This window comes from Terrapene carolina, unplaced genomic scaffold, assembly GCF_002925995.2.
Source record: "Terrapene carolina triunguis isolate 2854851 unplaced genomic scaffold, T_m_triunguis-2.0 Scaffold395, whole genome shotgun sequence".
Classification (NCBI taxonomy): Eukaryota; Metazoa; Chordata; order Testudines; family Emydidae; genus Terrapene; species Terrapene triunguis.
In genome coordinates this window covers 1106548-1120899 of record NW_020664746.1, presented here as the reverse complement: position 1 = coordinate 1120899, position 14352 = coordinate 1106548, and the positions used below count along the sequence as shown (strand labels likewise).

The following is a 14352-nucleotide window of genomic DNA, read 5'->3' as shown; positions in this document are numbered from 1 at the left end:
GAGTCTGTTAATTTTTTTTTTTTTTTTTTTAAAACAGTGAGGGTGATCAGCTATTGGAACAAACTAGAAATAGAAGTGGTGGATTCCCATCTCCTGATGCCTTCAAATCAAGACAGGATGCTCTTTGCCAACTGCAATGCAGGGGTAACTTTCCTTAAATTCTATGGCCTGTGTTATGCAGGAAGTTAGGCTAAATGATCAAATGGTCTCATCTGTCCTTCAACTCTGTAAATCTAGGAGCTCAGTGATCCTCCCATGAAAGAACTGCAGTGTGAGGGTCCAAGCCCCAGACAAGAGATCTCCACTCCAACTAAACTACACAGCAGGTCTATCCCCCTGGACATGCTCTGAGTGCAGGAGGCTTTGGGATGACAAATGCTTCCTGGTCTGTATAGGAGGTTGCTGCTAGCTCTTCCAGCCATCTTCTCACTGCACCAGGCAGAAAGATCCAAGCCCCCAACAGCAGCGGGGAGCAGGCGCAGGATTCAGACATGGTCTTCTGCTTTTGGGGAAGGAGAGGATTAATTGGTCAGACTCACCTACGGGAGAGGGTGGGAATTGGCTACACAGAGCAGCCCAGCTCTAGAGAATACCAAACAACAGTATTTCACTAAAGCTCTGTCACATCACCCAGTGGCTCAACGGAGGCTCAGCAGCTGCTGGAGAACAGCTCAGTCTGGCAGCATAATTCTTCTGCAGGATCCCCACCTGATCACAGCGCCCTGGGGGAGACCAGTGTGTCACACGTTCCCTTCTAACAGGCTTTACCTGGGGGCTCCGACGGATCGGGACGTACTCCCAGGGTCTGGTAAGAACAGAGATGGGTGATTGGTTCTTCTTTTTGGCCAATAGTAAATTCGCTGAAAAAGGCATTTTGACATGTTTCAGCTGAAACTTCCCCCAACCCCCATACAAAAGTCTCCAAAACGTCAAAGGGAACCATTACAAAAAGGTCAAACCAGAATGATGTTTCCTCAAGGAAAGGGCGACTCGATTTGCCGTTTCATTTCACAGCGTTGTTTTGAGTCAACGTTCGAAACATTTCGTTCCAACTCAAAGCGACCAATTTTTTTTTGTTTCGTCAAGAAACTGCAACTGTATTTTTTTACCCCATTTCCCCCCCCCCCCCAGCACTCAGTTAAAAGGGAGTGTCCGAGCTCCATCAGTGAAATAGGCTGAATGACGGTGCCTGCATGTGACTCGCCATTTAGCATCTCTCTGTCTGAAAGCCCAGCAGCTACACCCTACCACGGGGCCTCTGCTTGAGCCATTTTCCCCACTCTCCCAGGCAGGGCTGCAGGAGCCAGGCTGCAGCCCATCTCAGCTCTCCCCACACTCACCTCATCATTCCTTGGGTAGATTCTGAATAGTGCATGGCAACGACAATCTGTTTATTACTTCATGGCCCACCGCAGAGACAAGGAAAAACTACTAGCACTTCAGAAAAATTCCATCATTAGCCATAGCGATGGCTACTTAGGCTTGGGGGATTATTATGGTGGGGAAGTACATTCTGTCATTTCGAATGGCGTAGAATAGGCTGGGGCACTGAGAACAGATGGTTGGATCATGATCCACCCACCTATCTGGAAGGCAGAGTTCCAGTCACACGGGGAAGGGAGAAATGAAATCTCTTCCTTAGCAAACTCGCCTTCTCCACCCTACTCTTTGCTCTAGATGGCTGACAAAGCCTGCATTGCAATGCTCCTCTCGCAATCAGAGTTGGACAAGAGCCTCCTGACTGACAGGTGACTGGCCGGAGACAAGTGTCATGCTCTCTTCCCATCCTCCTCTTGCCCTCCTGGTTAAAAGTGTCAGTATGGGAAAGTCCTTGACCAGGGCTTGAAACTCAATCCCACTCCTCCTCCCTCCAGCCTGCCCCCTTCCCTCTTCTCAGAATCCATACTTCACTGCGAACAGCTGCGTCCAGGAGATTCCAGCAATGAAAACTGACGTGTGCCAATAAGTGCCTCTGAACAAAGAGAAGAAGCCACCAACCCCAATTGGTTCCTAAACCTCTTTAAACATCCTCCCAGCCCTGAAGTCTGTCCTGAGACCTAGATCAAAATGGCCAAAAGGTTTCCTAGCCCTACATCATGTAGCCCAAGTGAAAGAGGAGTCAGAAGAACTGCAAACGCACATGGCGGGAATGCTGCACAGGGCACGGCTAACGTGCCTTTCATAGTCAGGGATTCTGCCGGCATGTTTATAATGGTGCAGTCTTTGGTACTGAGTCCAGAGGACCATACTCTTTGGAAAAGCTTGTCCTGGATCTTGTCTGGTGTAAGCTCTTCATGGCAGGGGGTGTGTGTGTGTGTAAGTTAGATACAAGGATTTTCTCCAATGATAATGGACCAAATTAAAGCTCTTTCCCAGGCAAGTCTCCCACTTGCCTAAGTAAGGAACAGGATGTACCCTAGTAATAATAAGGCTGGCCTGGCAACCCATTGCCCCTTAGCAGCACTTCATGGAGCCCCATTTCTTGTCCTGGGCTGAGATATTAGCAGGGAACCACAGAACTCTATAGGGTGATTCAAAAACCTTCACAGCATCTAATTCCCTATTGCTTCTTAGAGTCAGTACTGCAGAATCCTATTCATTTAATCCCTATTCTCTCTGGTGGGCCTTCTCCAGACGGGCCTGGATTCATTTCTGTAGGACTTTTCTATAAGGGCCCATATTCAGTTCTACTGTGGGACTTTTCCCTACGAGCCCATAGGACGCCCCGTCCCATTCTCTCCAACCAAAAGAATGGGCCTGGCAAAGTGGGAGAAGGGTAAAATAGGGATAACAGAAAAATGAGGGCAGCTTAGGGCTCAGAGGGGAGCCAGGGTGGCTGGAGGAGAGGGAAAGGACACACCAGACAAAGCAACAGCTACAGTTAGCGCTTGTTCATTTCCAATCACATGCCCCTGCCTCTTCTTGTCACTTCCCAACCCATGACAAATGGCAGGATGGTTGATATTGATGAAGCTTTTAAGTGAGCAAGACCAGACAGGGAAAATGCCAGTATGAACTATGCCCTGTCAAACACCCGAACCACCAGCAAGTGTAATGGCCCCCAGTGCCTGAGCTCCCAGAGAAATTTGATTAGTTCTGTACTGTTATTCTTCAGACAGCCCTTCTCCAGAGAGCAACGTGCAGCCAGTGGGGCTGTGTATCACAGCACTTACAAGCTTTCCAAAACTTCCAGAGATTTATGGTGCAACGGTGAATACAAAAGGCAGAGAGGGTGGAAGCAGACAGGCTGGCTTTTGTTCACCATGTTATCATCATTGTAAGAAGCAAAGATCACCTCCCTTGCTGCTGCATCCTCCGCGCTGGCCATGCCTTCAACTTGCCAGGGAGCAGCTTGCACGCTGCCTTGGTGGGATTGGATTAGCAGCAGCAACCAGAATTCCATCAGGACGCTGCCTCCCGCGGGGGTGGCAACGTCACACTCTGCACCTGTTCATGAAGCAACCCCCCCACATCTTGCCTTGTTTGCTGCCCTGCCAGCAGCACTCTTCCCCTCTCTCGTGAGGTGCTGATTTAGTTTAGTCTAAAAATATCTAATTAGATGTTCCAAGCACTTCATTAGGGGTCCGTCATGATAGGACTGCAGGCTCTAGCAGGAACTTGGTGGGCTTGTTTCCACTCCCTCGCCGGATCGGAGGGAGAAATGGCAGGCACCACGCTGCCTACCCATTGATAAGAGGACAATCTATCATTAGCCCAGCCTGCTGGCATCACAAATAGAATTATCTGGCTAAACTGATCTCAGCTCTATCATTAGCAAACTCGCTATTTATTTGGTGAGAGCCTGTCGGGCACTCAGAATAATTCAGTTGCTGCAATTGACTTTACCGCCTGCTTTTCATGGGCCTTTCTTCAAGGCTGGTTAAGATGGCTTATGTTTTCCCCACCCTCCGAGACGCATCCCGCCATGAAAGATGGCTTGGAAGGAAGCTTGAGAAGAGCGGTGAAACCTTACGGGATGGAAATTTGCACATGACCACGAGGGTAGACAGTAGCTGACTGGGATCAAAATCCCCTGGGCTGGCACCATGTGCAAAACATTAATAAAAGACACCTCTTTTGGAATGTGCACTAGCAGGAGTTAGAGGGCTACTTGTTGCCAGGGAGATTGTGAGAAAGGAGTCTAGGTTGCATATTAACTAATGGGAGATAGAGGTGGGTGGAGACTCCTGTGACACTACAGACTGTGTCGACATTTGAGCTGGGAGGTGCGATTCCCAGCTCACATGGATGTACCCGCGCTAGTTCTGCTCAAACTAGCACCCAAAGATAGTGTGGCCGGGTAGCACAGGCATCTGCCCAGCCTTCCCCCCCCCCCCCCCCGCCCCGATACACACTCGGGCAGCCCAAGATGCCACCTTGCGCTGCCGCACCCCCCTTGCTAGTTGTAGGCGCCAGCTGGAGCAGAGCTAGTGCAGGTACATCCGTGAGAGCTGGGAATCACTCCTCCCCACTCCAGTGTAGACTGCCCATAGTTTCAATACCCCCACGCCATGGAACTCACTGCTGGAATGTTCTCTGTATGTGTCTGGATGCTAGATACCAGATGTGTCGATCAAAGGTAGTTCTTTACTTCCAAGGCTCTATATAGATCTGCCTCCATCTCTGCTCTCCTTTCCCATTATTACTGTCACCTCTTGCTGCCTGCAGTCCACTCAAGCTGCTCTCCTTAATGCCCCCTTTTGCAGCTTTCCCCCATGCCACCCCTCTTTCTTGGAATTTCCTCTCTCCTGGTGCATCACTTGATCTCCTGCACATTCGTCCGCCAGGTCAATGGACTTTGAAAGACCTTCCCTTTCCCTATGGCACGTGAGGTTTCCTGAGGTGCTGCCTTGTGTGATGGAACTAAGTCCTGGTGGGTTTGGGGAAGAAGGGGCAGCAATGTGGTTCCTCTGGATTAGCTTGGCTCAGAGGCAGAACCTGGGTGTCAGTGAGGTCCCCGACTCTTAACTGCTCCTTCTCAGAGTGGCTGGCTGAGGCAAAAGGAGATTGAAGGATTTGCTCAAGGTCATGCTGTGAGTCAGTGGCTCAGCCAGCATAGACCCTCCTAGATCTTTGCTCTGACCCCTAAACCACACAGAGTCTGGTATTTGATGCAATCCAGGTTCAGAGCACAAGCTGGGTTCAATACGCACTAATGGATGTTAGCTTGGGTTTAATCTCCTCTAGGAGGATTTTCACTTGGGTCTTTGTTCAAAATAGAAACAGGCCACAATGGTGCTTTGTCATGAATTAACTGCTCAAGTCAGAGCTGCCACAAGTGGAACAAACACTCATACTAGGAAGCTGTGGCATGACATTGCAACATTTTCATCTCCATGTCATATGAGGCTACGTCCTCTCACCACCAGTGCCACCACTTCACCGGGCTGAAATACACTTGAGGCTCAGTAACCAGGGTACAGAGATGGTTGGGGACTGAGCTGTAGACACCTTCACCGCTGTTTAGTTGGGAACCCCAGAAAAGGCTGAAGGTGTGTTTCCCGCTGGTGCTACTGCATTCAACTGCAAGGGTCAAACCCTGGTTCCACTGAAGTCAGTAACAGAACTCTCAGTGATCTCCCTGGGACCAGGATCTGGTCTCTTGGCCCCAGAGAGCTGGCCTGAAAGACAAGCTGTAAGAATTTCAGCTCAAGTGTATTCTGCCTGGAATGGCCAAGGTGCTACTGGCTTTGGAAACCAAGCCCACAGCACAAACTTAAAGCACTGAAAGCGGTCTGAGATTTTCAAAGCTGCCTAAGGGATTTAGACACACAGCTGCCATTAATTTCACTGGGAAATGTGTGTCTAAATTCCCTGGAGAGCTGGGCAATATTAGACCTTGGGCCTTCAGTCAGCAGAAAGACGAGGCCTTTCCAGCATGGCTGCCCACAGGAATGGGTGGTTGTCTCCTGCTGACTTCCCTCCACCCACATAGTCCTGGGAGTAAGCATAGACTGTCTGTAAGCTAGGAACGCATTTATGGCCCGTAACCTGTCGAGATTTTAGAAGCTGCACCGAGTGAGCCCTTTTTGGCAACAGTTTGCATCAAGCGATCCAGCTTCAATAGAAGTGCTCAGAGGCATTGATGTTCCTATTTATAACCCTATGAAACCATTTGTAACCAATTAGTGGTGCTGGCTAGAGTAAGAGGTATAAATAGCTGAACAAATGTAAATATTAACACTGCAGTCTTTGATCCAGCCCTCTGAACTTTCAGTGTGTCCCCCGTGAACCCAGCCCACTTAGGAAAGAACAAAGACCCTTTCCACACGTTACAGCAGTCTCTGACTCCAGCGTCTCTCTCTGCCCTCCAGCGTCAGGTCACATTTGTAACGGAGCTCTGGGTCCTTCATATCAGGGCAGCTTTCCCATGCTGGGCTGTTTCCCCTTGGAGGTGGGACGGGGGAGGCAGAGTGGGGTGTACAGTGCCTCTAAAATCAGGTTCTATTTCAAGGCGAAACTCCTCCATCCCCACCCCCGTCACTGACTGGCATTTCGAGAAGGCTGTGTACAATTCCATGCGGTTAGTGTGGACACGTACCCGTGTGGCCAAGGTCAGATGTATGGACGGAGCATGGACTATCCTGCGCTGAACTCGCTGGAGACCCCCACAACGGCCATGCACAACAGGATGAGTTAGGGAGAGTGCAGCTGGCCTCAACTCTGAATTTCCTACCTCTTGTTGGTTTCAGGCAGGATCTTAATGTTTTTAGAATGCACGGTTTAGAAATGAGGGAGGGGGAGTCGTAGGAAATCATGGGCCACTTCCGAATGGGTGTAAATTGCCGTAGTTTCACTGAAGTCAATGGAGCTATGCTGATTTTCACCAGCTGAGGTTCTGGGCTGGCCCCATGTTTGGGCTGCATGGAGTGATCTATTATTATTTGTATTCTCTGTAGCACCCAGGAGCCCGTCATGGACCAGGCCACACCGTGCTAGGCGCTGTACAAACACAGAACAAAGACAGTCCCTCCCCAAACAGCTTCCAATCTAAGTACAAGACAATAGATAGATACCGACAGACAGGGGAGTACAAGGAAACGCGAGACAATATTGGTCAGCACGGTAGGCAGTGGTCTCAGCACACCAGCAGCGTGACCATTGTCAAGTTTTTTGTTGGCCTCATGGCAAAGGAGAGTTATGAGGACGGTTTTGAAAGAGGACAATGAGTTAGAGATATCGCAGTGTCCTGCCTCATCAGAGAGACCCCATTTGGCTCCTGATCCTGCTCTGACTCCCTAGGCTAGGGGTGTGCTGCACTGCCCCGTGCAAGACTTGGGTTCTATTACCATGCACTGCTCTGGGAGTGACCCAGCTCTGACGCCAAATCCTGGCTCTTCCCTTCAGGCCAACAGGCACTGGAAACACTTTGGGAGTACTTCTACATGGTCAGTCAGGAAGGAGAGGGGGGGTTGATGGGGCGGTGGGGGGCAGTCAGGGGCAGGGGTTCTGGAGGCAGTCAGGAATTAGAGGAGGGGTTGAATCGGGCAGTGGGGGGTTCCGAAGGCGGTCAGGGGACAGGGAGAAGGGGTGGTTGGATGGGGCAGGTGTCTCGGGGGGCGGGCAGTCAGGAATGAGAGGAGGGGTTGGATCGGGAAGCAGGGGGCAGTCAGGGGCAGGGGTCCCCAGGGGGGCAGTCAGGAAGGAAGGGGGGGTTGGATGGGGCGGCGGGGGGCAGTCAGGGGCAGGGATTCTGGAGGTGGGCAGGGGACAGGGAGAAGGGGTGGTTGGATGGAGCAGGAGTCCCGCCCCCCCATCAGGGACCAAGAAGCAGGAGGGATCGGATGGGGGCGGGGCCAGGCCATGCCTGGCTGTTTGGGGAGGAGGCGCCTCCGCTAACTGGCCCTCCGTACAATTTTGGAAACCCGATGCGGCCCTCAGGCCAAAAAGTTTGCCCGCCCCATCTTAAGGGCTAAGCTGAGAAGGGAGGGAAGACACCAGGGCCAGGTTCCTTTTCTCCCCTGCGGGATTGTGAAATTTGATGGAAGCTCAAGCAATGGTCAGTATCCACATGGCTGGGTTATGCAGTAGCCTAAGGAGTGGTATTGTTTGCTGTATTACTCCCCTCCCAGGCATGCAGTATTCAACACCCCCAGAGCTTAGACAGGAAGTATTTACCAAGGGGAATGTCCCTTCTTTTCTGCCCTCTCCTCACACCTCTTAAACTAACAGATTTAGTGGTACACAAGTTGTCTTCTTCCCCACACATCCCTGTCACTTCCAGCCCTGTACACACCCCGATAATGGACTCATGTGTACACAGGCTAGTTGTGAGGTTCATAGCAGACTGTAGGCTCTTTGGGGAAGAGATGGTCTCTTCCTTTGTGTGCAGCGCCTGGCACAGCACAGCAGGGGCCTGATCCTGGTGTGGGCCTCTCAGTGCTACCATAAGAAACAGCAGCACTGAGGCAATGGATGCACTAAGTAGATAGGCTTGTAGAACTCTTTTGTGCCCAGTTCAGGGGCTCATAATCCTTTGGTGAGGATAGAAAAGAATTACATTTCCAAACTTTCATTAACCATAATAATTATATCACATTAACAGCCAGATAATAACACAACCACATAAGCCCCTTTCATCCAATGATCACAAAGCAATTTACAAAGAGTGTCATTATCCCAGCTTCATCCTGCAAATGGGGAAACTGAGGCACAGCAAGGTGATGTGCCCAAGGTCACACAGAAGGTCAGTGGCAGAATCAGGAATACTCCCAGGCTCCTGACTCCTGGTCCCCTGCTCTAGTCACTTGATCATGCTGCCTCTCATATGGCACATTTCTCTCACCAGTCGCCAACAGGCTAATTCTGCTATTTGGGTTTGACTGGCCCCTCTGCACACGTGGGAGCTTAGTGGCGCAATTGGATCTTTAAGAAATGCTGGTTCCACAAACAGTGATTATCAGCACCCAAGCTGGTGGCTAAAAGCTGGAAGTAAATAATCAGGAGGAATTATTATGCATTTGTCAACAATCTTTTCAGGGCAAAAATCCTTTCCCAGTCTCTCCTGCCTGAATCCAGCCCCTTTGTGTTCTCAGCTGATCACCCTAATCCCCGAAATCCAGCAAGCAAAGAAGTACAATCCCCATCTCTCCAGACCATTTATTCACCAGCCCTGGAGTTTATCAACTAGCAAGAGACAGAGGGTGAGTACATCTACCCAGTGTCTGAGGAAGGATTTGATCCCTATTGTCTCCTCTGTGAGCATTCCAATCTCTCTCCCCCCCCATAACATGTAGGCAGCCCATGTTCCAGGTGAGGTGTGGCTCCCACAGAGGGCACCTGGAAAGTTTACTTGTCTATGACACAGTCCAACAAATCTGGGATCACCTGTTCTGTCGGCTGGAGCTTGCCAAGGAATTTTTCCTCGCACTTTGCCTTGGAGCTACTCCACCCCCCGGTATTGAGAAACCCAGGACTGGCAGGCCCAGGACTGTGATGGAGCATACAAGTCACTGAGCTGCCGTTCTCTGTCAGTGGGAGTTCAGTTCTTCACGCACATAACCTTTAGAACTAAAAATCAACCAGGGGGGAGACCAGCAGACCAACCCTCAGATGGTATTTTGCATTGATTGATTTGGGTACTGGCTGGCTTGGGTGCATTTATTAAGGGTATTGGCCAAAGTTCTGCTAACAAGCTAGATAATAACAACAACAATAAAAGAGAAGAGAAATAGATAACTTGCAAGCACCCATTAATCCCTCAAGACTCTGAAATCTGAACCATCCAGACTGGCAGTATGTGCCTGTAGTGATCTCATGCAGCACATTAGCTAGCTGTGCTCTGCTCATTTAGCAATTCATACGTAGCGTGTGTCTGTGTCTCACACACATACAATAGATACCCACTAACCTGGATAAGGGAGGGGACATCATTCCTGGATCGCTCTTCATTCTGATCAAACTCTGCCCACCTATCAGATCCAGGTCTATTTATACATAGGTGGTGGTACAAGCAAGTCTATTGCACATCAGTGTGTGTGTGTGACTGCACAGATCTTTCAAACCATGTTGCATGTAGACAATATATTCCATGCACTGCTGTCCAAAAAGTCTTTAAAGGAGGTGGACATGGGGCTTGAGCACATTAGTCATAACAAAGAAAGCCTAAGAAAATCACTCCTTGTCTTGCAGGCCATCAAAAAGGAAGACCCCCCCCCACTAGGATAGTCCACCCTGATGTGACATTTTCCTTCCTATTCCTCTCAGCCTGACCCCATGCAAAATAAGCCCCTGTTCCCATAGCAAAGGAAGAGCTGTACTTACTGCTAGTGCTCATGCTGCGGGTCCTGCTCTGTCCTTCTCATTCAACAAAGCTGCTCTGTCAATCCTTTCTCTTTTATAGGAGTGGGGTTTTTCCTTTTCTTCCTAGGAAAAATATTTCCCTGTGATTGCCATCTAATTCATGCCCAGGTGTCTCCTGCGTCCCACGCTATTTTCTCCCCAGGCTCCTGCCTTTGCTCTTAATTTTGAGCAGGCAGATCATCAAGTCAGGGGTGGGGATAAAAAGAAGCAGGGAGCCTGAGAATAAACCAGGGCAGGGTGTTCCTCCGTCTCTCGCTCTCCTCCCAGCAACAGATCCGCCGTGTGAAGCAGCACACAGAGGCAGCTGACTGACTCCTGCTCAGGGCTGACTTCTATGGAGGGGGCTGTCATGCAATGCAGACCAATTCCAGCTAAAGCGCTTCTTACAGCTCAGGGGGGTGTGGACCACAGAAAGGGGAGGGGGACCTGCACAGAGCTTGCTCGCCCCCCACCCCAGTTATCATATAGCTATTGAATCTATCCGAGGGGAACCCCACCTAGCGCTCACCTCCTCTCAGGCAAGTTTGTCAGCAGAAGCCTCTTTCAAGTGCAGCTGGAGGAGGGCAGGGCTGGGGTTGAGGCTGCAAATTGTGATGAAAAGGAAGAGAAGAGAGAGAGGAAATTAGCCACATTGGGCAGGGTTTGCTTGGCTTGATCTTGCTGGTGGCGAAGGGGCTGTTCGGGCTGCCCTCTGCTGGCTGAAATGCGCCGGTGCTTGTTGCATGCAATGCATCGACTTTGCAAAGTGAAGGAAGCAGGCAAGCAGGCAGGTGTATCCATTTGCAATTTTGCAAATCCCTCCCCCTCACTCATCCGATGGGTTCTCCAACTTCCACCTTTCCCTATCATCACGGTCCCACCATATTTACAGCCGGGGGGGCTGACTGGGAGACCCTTAAAGTTTCTTCTTCAGTAGGCTTGGCAGAATAGGATTTGTATTTGTTTATCATTTCCATGGAGAATATCAGTGTTTATTTTTAAGCATTTTTTCCCATTTTGATTGATTTAAATTGTCACCGTTGTGCAAACTGATGGGTTTTAGGCATTTTTTTATTTTGCTCGATTTAATTTTTTACAGTGTGGGAAATTATGGGGAGTCAGACATGGATTATTTAATAACAGGAGACGATTTCAAAACGTTCAAGCTTTATAATTGTTAAAACACAAATTGTCAACACCGCATGTCAAGCTATACAATGTAAGTGTCCTTAAATCAGACTCTATGTTTTTAAGCAGCATTTTTCTTACTTTGCCAATTTCAGTTATAATTGCTCGAAATATTTTTTCCTGGGTTTGTGTGTGTAGGGTGAAATCGATCTTTACCGACATTTACTGATAAAAATTGAATCCTACCAAGCCTAATCGTAAGTGGCCAGAGGAGTCACTATTGGCCATCTCCATCAGTATGTGAGCATACGACCTTTAGTGCCTGTATCTCCCACCTGTCATTCCGTAGGAAGGCGGCTTCTCCATTTTGGCACCTATAAAAACACCTGGTATTATCTCCCTTGCCCCATAGTAAGTGATCCATCCCAGAAATGCTGCTTAGTGAACTGAGGCTATAGAAAATACTATTTTATGCTAAAAGAAACCCCTCTCTTGTGTTAAGATTCTCACTAAGAGTTTTCTGGTGTCCTGGTCCCTCTGGCTTCAGTGGAAGGTTTGCTGGATTAAGGACCTCGGGATTTGACCTTTGGTTGCAGGTCTTTTCCCGACACCATGTCCCACATTTGGAAATCAGGAGCTCTGCTGACATCAGTACGTCAGGGAATGATTTGGAAGAGGGCTCTAGGGGAACTGGAGGAATGTGTATATCACACCTGGCTGTCCAGATGGAAAGAATGCTCTTCCCTGGGAATCAGTGAGGAGCTGTCTTTGCAGGTATCAGATCAGGATTCCGGAAAGGACTTCAAAGTCATTCACTCTTTGTTTTGTTAGTAACTCTGTACCTACCGGAGTAAAGCATCACCCACCGGAGCTGCTGATGGGGTTCAGTCAGCAACAGTTTATGAACTGAGACTTGCTCGGTGGCAGTCCCACCTGAGGAGACTCTGAGTAGCTCAGACAGGGTTCAAAGCAGCAAGCAATGATCTCATCTCTAATGAAAGGGATTTCTTTATGCAGCATGACAAGCTTTGCATCTCTCCCAGCTCCTTTGGCTGCACTGCCTGCCACGCAGGCAGGGCCATTTTTCTGTTTGATTTGAGGAAGCAGATGTTTCTGGTGATGTGTAGCAGGTTGTGTGAATTACACGTGCACCTTTGGTTGTACTGTAAACCAACTGATGAAATCCTCTATGTGTCTATTTCATTTGTGTATCATAGGAGCAGTCTGCTCATTTCCATAGAGGGAGGGGGGTTCAGGACACTCGAACTGAGGTTGGAAATTGATGTAGGAGAGAGGGGATTAATTTAAAACAAGAAAGCAATCTAGTTAGTAAACCAGGAGTCTATCACCACTCTGCTCACTTTGCCTGTATGTTGTATACCTGTCCCCCTGTCCCTTGTCAGTCTTTGAACTTGTAGTAATGCCTATAGTTAACATTTCCTTTATAAGAGTCTGTTTTCAGTTGCTTATAACTTTGCCAAACGAGGTTGAAATTTTCAATGTCAGGTGTCTGGCTTGGGCTGATTTTTGGAGGCGATGGGAGGGAGGAGTTTCAGCAAAAATGGCTCACCTGTTTATGAGAATGATGTTAGGGGAAAATACATTGCTTGAAACTTGGCAAGCGAGTCACCCTTGGGCCAGAGAAGTGTGTATTGCTGTCCTTATGAAAATCCACCATGATATGTCTGAGGCTAGGTCTACACTACCCGCCTGAATCGGCGGGTAGAAATCGATCTCTCGGGGATCGAATTATCGCGTCTCGTCGGGACGTGACAATCGATCCCCGAATCGAAGCTCTTACTCCACCAGCGGAGGTGGGAGTAAGCGCCGTCGACTGGGAGCCGCGGAGGTCGATTTTGCCGCCGTCCTCACAGCGGGGTAAGTCGGCTCCAATACGTCGAATTCAGCTACGCTATTCGCGTAGCTGAATTTGCGTATCTTAAATCGACCCCCCCCGTAGTGAAGACCTGCCCTTAATGACATGCCTCTGAAAATCACTATTTGCACATGCATATTTAGAGGTTTGTTAGAGGCTGGCAACTAAATTCTCCAAATGTTCCATTTGTACTGAGCATGCTCCACCAGGGCAGAGGGGCTGAGTAGGACTTTTCCTGCAATTGCTTCTCCCACCAACTGGAGGCTGTTGTGTCAGGTAGGGGAGATTGTCTCTCTTGTGCTCTCAGTGGAACCAGGAAAAGGAGGATATAATCGAATCTATTATGGTGTTATAGGTTTAGCCAGTAGGTGGTACCCTATGTAACATACCTTGACCTTGCAACAGCCATTCCTGGCAATGCAATGATAGTGAGCATATCTGGTGTGTCTCTCTGGGAAGGCAGCTCGGTAGCCAGTCCATATTAAGTACAGAAGCCTGCCCTGCTAGTAGCAGTCCTGCAACCTGTACAAGGTGTACATGACAGAGGAAGCTGGCAGCCTGAATCAAATGTAGAAGGAGGGAGGGAGGGGCAAGGGTGGGTGGAATAGGAGCAGTCTGGATAGGAACGGGGCACAATAGTCCATAGCCACTCGAGAGCATTGCTTTCCACAAACTGGAATAGAGTCCAGGTTTCCTGAGTCCCAACTTTCCTCTGCTAACAGCAAATATTTGGGAAACCCATTAGCAAAAGGGGTGTCTTATCTCCCTCTAGTGACCGGTCCATATAGAGGATAACTGCTACCACTGACTCCCTTTGCTCAAGTGGTAGATGTCTGTGCTCTGGAGCTAAAGGTCCTGCTGCTGCTGACCGAAGAGGAGCACCAATATAATTCCACATAATGGAATTGCTGTTTTTTCAGTTTGCTTTTTTTTTTAAATACTGAGTTTTTTATCTGTAATTTCCTATATTAAAGGAACCTTACGGTTGCTAAGCCAAGCACTGAAATATTAGGAAATGCCAGGAATTAGATTGCCTGTGCCACCTTGTGCCTAAGCGTTATGGTACA

General features: G+C 49.1%; 1 protein-coding gene across 7 annotated transcripts in view; it reads right to left on the bottom strand.

Moving 5' to 3' along the window:
• Positions 1 to 10912, bottom strand: part of ABLIM3 (actin binding LIM protein family member 3) — a 105276-nt gene extending 94364 nt beyond the window's left edge. For 6 of the 7 annotated variants that reach the window (XM_029912946.1, XM_029912947.1, XM_029912948.1 and 3 more), the window contains exon 1: positions 10264 to 10631. In XM_029912946.1, the coding sequence (XP_029768806.1) occupies positions 10264 to 10276 (13 nt within the window). In that variant the 5' untranslated portion in view covers positions 10277 to 10631. Of the gene's footprint in view, positions 1 to 10263; positions 10632 to 10810 lie in introns of those variants that run through there. The other variant, XM_026658044.2, reaches the window with a different exon arrangement.
• Between the last annotated feature and the right edge of the window lie 3440 nt (positions 10913 to 14352).